This window comes from Salvelinus sp. IW2-2015, unplaced genomic scaffold (genome assembly GCF_002910315.2).
Source record: "Salvelinus sp. IW2-2015 unplaced genomic scaffold, ASM291031v2 Un_scaffold7433, whole genome shotgun sequence".
NCBI lineage: Eukaryota > Metazoa > Chordata > Actinopteri > Salmoniformes > Salmonidae > Salvelinus > Salvelinus sp. IW2-2015.
Window position 1 is genome coordinate 18,407 of NW_019948693.1, and position 5,917 is coordinate 24,323.

The 5,917-nt window shown below is 45.6% G+C and overlaps 1 protein-coding gene and 1 long non-coding RNA gene across 2 annotated transcripts in view; both read right to left on the bottom strand.

The window, feature by feature from the left end:
* Window positions 1–1,141, bottom strand: part of LOC112079266 (LIM domain-binding protein 1-like) — a gene marked incomplete at its 5' end in the record, with an annotated part of 16,984 nt that extends 15,843 nt beyond the window's left edge. Inside the window, 2 exon segments of the mRNA XM_024145261.1 lie at window positions 397–499; window positions 1,046–1,141. Of these exon segments, the coding sequence (XP_024001029.1) occupies window positions 397–499; window positions 1,046–1,141 (199 nt within the window).
* Window positions 1,142–4,896: 3,755 nt separating this feature from the next.
* Window positions 4,897–5,421, bottom strand: LOC139027097 (uncharacterized). Its single transcript, XR_011479138.1, has 3 exons — window positions 5,344–5,421; window positions 5,184–5,266; window positions 4,897–4,954 (listed from the first exon to the last, which is right to left on the bottom strand). It is a non-coding gene; the product is annotated as an uncharacterized lncRNA (long non-coding RNA).
* Window positions 5,422–5,917: the final 496 nt, after the last annotated feature.

Genomic DNA, 5,917 nt, shown 5'->3' on the forward strand with positions numbered 1-5,917 from the left:
TATCCCTACACATTGACTCAGTACTGGTACGTCCTGTATATAACCATGTTACTACCTCATGGCTACACATTGACTCAGTACTGGTACTTCCTGTATATAACCATGTAATTTTCACTCCTTATTGTTATTCACTGTTGATATCTTCCTYGTGTCACAATTTCAATATTTTTTTGTTCTCATCTTTAACTCTGCATTGTTGGAAAGCATTTCCCTGTCACTCTACACCTGTTGTTTATGAAGCATTTCCCTGTTAGTCATGTGACCTAGAACATTTGATTTGAATCTAATAACAGGACGTAGAAGAATACAACTCCTCCTCATGATGTCTGTCTGTCTATCTGTCTGTCTGTCTGTCTGTGTGTCTGTGTGTCTGTGTGTGTGTGTGTGTGTTCTTACTGTATCTCTTGGGCCCGTCCTCCAGACAGAAGGTAATGGTCAACATGGCATCGTCCTCAAAGAACTCTGTAGTGAACGCATCCCACCACAGATTATCACATTCCTGGAGAGAGAGAGAGAGATGGAGAAAGGAGAGAGAGAGATGGAGAAAGGAGAGAGAGAGAGAGATATGGAGAAAGGAGAGAGAGAGATATAGAGAGAAAGAGAGATATGGAGAAAGGAGAGAGAGCGAGAGAGAGAGAGAGATATGGAGAAAGGAGAGAGAGAAAGAGAAAGGAGAGAGAGAGAGAGAGAGAGAGACAGAGAGAGAGAGATATGGACAGAGAGAGAGAGAGATGGAGAAAGGAGAGAGAGAGAGATGGAGAGAGAGACAGAGAGAGAGAGATATGGAGAAAGGAGAGAGAGAGGGGAATAGTTAGCAACATGTTAGGTCAGCCTAGTAGGTACTAAAACAAACAACTCTGTAGTGAACTCATCTCACCACAGATTATCACACTGCTAGAGAGAGGAGAGACAGAGTTAGCATAGTATTCAGTATGGTAGTCGTAGTAAAACAACGTGAGAACGAGGGGGAAGGAGAATGATAGACAGGCAGACAGACGGGCAGACAGACGGACAGATGGAAGTAAAACGTTCAGCTCCTCTCTACCTCTGTCCAGTTCTGTAGCCGTTTGTTGAGCTCAAATATCCTGTAGTCTGTCTGGTTCCCGTACGGTGTGTGTCTCCTGAGACAGACAGACAGGAAAGGTTAGATGTAGCTAGGGCCGAAGTAACGGCACCTCTTATAGAATACTGGCTTTAACGGCACCTGAATATAGAGTTGATGTCGGAAGTTCACATACACCTTAGCCAAATACATTTAAACTCAGTTTTTCACAATTCCTGACATTTAATCCTAGTAAGAATTCCCTGTCTTAGGTCAGTTAGGATCACAACTTTATTTTAAGAATGTGTTATGTCATGAATATAGAAGAGAGAATGATGTGTATTTCAGCTTTTATTTATTTCATCACTCATTCCCAGTGGCGTCAGAAGATTACATACACTATTAGTATTTTATAGCCATTGCCTTTAAATCTGTTACTTGGGTCAAACGTTGTCAGGTAGCCTTCACATAGCTTCCCAACAATAAGTTGGGGTAAATCGTTCTGGTCCAGTTCCTCTCTGACAGATGTGGTGAACTTGAAGTCAGATGTTTGTCAGGCTCTCATAGCTCGCACACGCTTTTTCTAAGTTCCTTGCCCAACAATATTTTCTTATAGGATTGAGGTCAGGGCTTTGTGATGGCCACGTCCCAATACCTTGACTTTTGTATCCTTCAGCATATTTGCCACTTTGGAAGTTAATGCTTGGGGGTCATTGTCCCATTTGGAAGCCCCATTTGGCGACCAAGTTTTAACTTCCGATGATGTCTGAGATGTTGTTTCAATATATCCACATAATTTTCCTCCCTCCATGATGCCATCTATTTTTGTGAAGTGCACCGTCCCTCCTGGCAGCAAAGCACCCCCAAATGATGCCTGCCCCTGTCCCTTGCTTCAAAGTTGTTGGGATGGTATTCTTCGGCTTGCACAGCGTCCCCCTTTTCCTCAAAATAACGATGGTCATTATGCCAAACAGTTCTTTTATTTTTGTTTCATCCAAAAAGTACGATCTTTGTCCCATGTGCAGGTTGCAAACCGTAGTCTGGCTTTTTAATGGCGTTTTTGGAGCAGTGGCTTCTTCTTTGCTGAGCAGTGGTTTCAGGTTAAGTCGATATAGACTAATTTTCTGTGGATATAGATACTTTTGTACCGGTTTCTGGCAGCATCTTAACAAGGGTCCTTTGGCTGTTGTTTTCTGGGATTGAATTGTCACTTTTCGCACAAAGTATGTTCATCTCTAGGAGACAAACACATCTCCTTCATGAGAGGTATGACGCGCTGCGTGGTCCCACGGTTTCTTATACTTGCGTACTATTTGTTTGTAGCAGATGAACGTGGTAACCTATTCAGCGCGTTTTTGAAATTGCTCCCAAGGATGAACCAGACTTGTGGAGGTCTATCAATTTTTTTTACTGAGGTCTTGGCTGATTTCTTTTGATTTTCCCATGATGTCAAGCAAAGAGGCACTGGGTACACCTCCCAATTGATTCAAATGATGTCAAATTAGCCTGTCAGAAGCTTCTAAAGCCATTACAATCATTTTCTGGAATTTTCCAAGCTGTTTAAAGGCACAGTCAACTTAGTGTATGTAAACTTTCTGACCCACTGGAATTGTGATACAGTGAATTATAGTGAAATAATCTGTCTGTAAACAATGTTGGAAAATTACTAATGTGTCATGCAAAAGTAAGAATGTCGCTAACCGACTTTCCAAAACTATAGTTTGTTAACAAAATTTTGTGGGTGTGGTTGAAAAACAAGTTTTAATGACTCCAACCTAAGTGGTATGTAAACTTCCGACTTCAACTGTATCAAGTACTGGAACACAAACGAGTAGCAGGCACATATTTAAATGTCCACTACAACACCTGATAGTAGAAAAATAGATGTAGGTCTGTGAATCTAGACAATAAACATCCAGACTAAAGTAAGAAAACAGGTCAGTAGGTCTTTACCTATTCCAGGCTCACAGGTATTGAGGGGGGGTACTATGGGGGTTGGGGCTGCAGAGAGATAGAGAAGAATGAAGAGAGAAACAAACTGTCAAGGAAAGAAATATCTAGTTTAATACTTGTCCTTTCTCCACGCAAAAAATGTGAATTGTAACTGATGGCCTGTTATCTGTAAGAACGCAGAGAAGACAGTTAGCGCTGGACATGTACCCCCACACACGCAGTACGCATACGCGCCACACACACACACACACACAACACACACACACACCCACACACACACACACACAACAGCACACACACACCACACACACACACACACCACACACACACAACAACAACACACACACACACACACACACACACACACACACACACACACACACACACACAGCAGTCAAATCCATCACCCTGAGATCTGAACGAGCTGCAGGACTTCCGTAACAACCATCTCAGAGGAGGAGAATAACCGCTCACCCTGATCAGAAAGACCACACACACACTCCAAAAAGCACCACAAAATGACACACAGAATGCAACCATGTTTGAGGTGTGTGTGTCTCCTCTCACCCCAGGTCCTCTGTCCAGCATGGTGCCGGGTGGAACGGGGAAAGGAGCTGCCGTTGGGCGGGCTCCTTTGGAGAGTCCAGCTTGAATGACTTGGAGGAACAGCCTGAAGACAGAGCGCATTACAACTGTAACGACTATATACGTAGCCATCTGTACAGAATAAAAAAGATATGTCACAGCTGTTTACACGGTACAGTAATTCTCCACACTACAAACTGCTTGTTTTGTCACATGAACTGAAATTAAGCGAACTGTTTAGAATTATATCAAAACCAAGGGTGGAAAAAAAATGGGCCGGAGCGATTTTCTGCATGGCTGCATCCTTTAAGTGATCAATGTGCTGGCACTAGTGCGGTAGACAGTTCTGCCTAACTGGTTCTTGGCTGCACTCATTCACGGTCAACAGCCAGCACACGAGCACACACACACACACACAACCACACACACGACAACACACACACACACACACAACACACACCCACAGCATCACACACAACCACACACACACACACACAGCACACACGACACACACACACACCTTCAGCTTCCTAAAATAATGATGCGAGGGACAACAACTTCCCGGGCCCAACCAACGAACTCCTGACACACGAGCCTTGCCTCTGTATCCCTCTCCCATCACAGCCTGCCCGCGCTGTAATCCCTGCTCCCATCACAGCCCTGCCTGTATCCTCCTCCTCCCATCACCAGCCCCTTTGCCCTGTATCCCGCTCTCCATCACACGCCCTGCCTGTATTCTCCTATCCGCAATCACAGCCCGCTGCCGCTGTATCTCCTCTCCATCCAAAGCCCTGCCCTGCGTAAGTCCCCTCCTTCCTACACCCCTAGCAACTGACGCCTTACCCATTACACTCGATCTAACCTACTCTTTATCATAGAACAACGCATCAAGCCAGTCCTAGCCCCTTCCTCCTCTCTCTATAACAACCATCTAGCCAGAGTCCCTACCTCCCTCCTCCTCTCTCTATAACACATCTAGCCAGTCCTACCTCCTCCTCCTTGCTATCTATCATACAACATCTAGCCAGTCCCTAACCTCCTCGCTCCTCTCCTCTATAACAACCATACGCCAGTCCTACCGCCTCCTCCTCTCTCTATAAACACCATCTACCGAGTCCTTACCCCTCTCTCTATCATTACAGACATCTAGCCAGTCCTACCTCCTCTCTCTCATCTATAACAACCATCTGCCAGTCCTACCCTACCCTCCGTCTCTCTATAAACAACCATCTAGCCAGTCCTAACCGCCTGCCTCTCTCTCATACATAACAACCATCAGGCCAGTCCACCCCTCCTACTCTCTATCATGATAACACCATCTAGCCAGCCTGACCCTCTCCTCTCTATCATAACAACCATCTAGCCCCGTCCTACCTCTCCTCACTCTCTCTATCATAACAACCATCTAGGCCAGTCCTCCCCGTTCTCTCCTCTTCTCTCTATAACAACCATCTTAGCCAAGTACCTACCCCTCCTCCTCTCTATCATAACAATCCATCCTAGCCAGTCCTACTCTCCTCCTCTCTCTATCATAACAACCATCTAGCCCAGTCTCCTACCGCCTCCTCTCTTCTCTCTATACCATCCATATAGCCAGTCCTACCCTCCTCCTCTCTCTATAACAACCATCTAGCCCGTCCTACCCTCCTCCCTCTGCTTATAAACACCCATCTAGCCAGTCCTACCCTCCTCCTCCTTATCATAACACCATCAGCCAGCCCTACCCTTCCTCTCTCTCTATACAACCATCTAGCCAGGCCTACCCTCCTCCTCTCTCTATCATAACAACCATCTAGCCAGTCCTCCCAGCTCCTCCTCCTATTATAACAACCATCTAGCCATGTCCTACCTCCTCCTCCTCTCTTATCATAAAACAACCATCTAGCCAGTCTACACCCTCCTCCTCTCTATCATAACAACATCTCTGCCAGTCTACCCCTCCTCCTGCTCTCTATAACAACCATCTAGGCCAGTCTACCCTCCTCCTCTCTCCTATAACAACCATCTAGCCGTCTAACCCTCCTCCTCTCTCTATAGTTACAACCTCTAGCCAGTCTACCCTCTTCCTCTCTCATAACAAACCATCTAGTCCAGTCCTACCCCTCCTCCTCTCTCTATAACAACCATGCTCTAGCAGTCCTACCCCTCCTACTTCTCTATCATAACAACCATCTAGCCAGACTACTCTCCTTCCTCTCTCTATAACAAACCATCCAGACAGTCGTACTCCTCCTCTCTCTATAAACCATCTAGCCAGTCCTACCCCTCTCGCTCTCTCTATATACAATCCATCTAGCCCAGTCCTACCCTCCTACTCTCTATCAATAACACCCATCT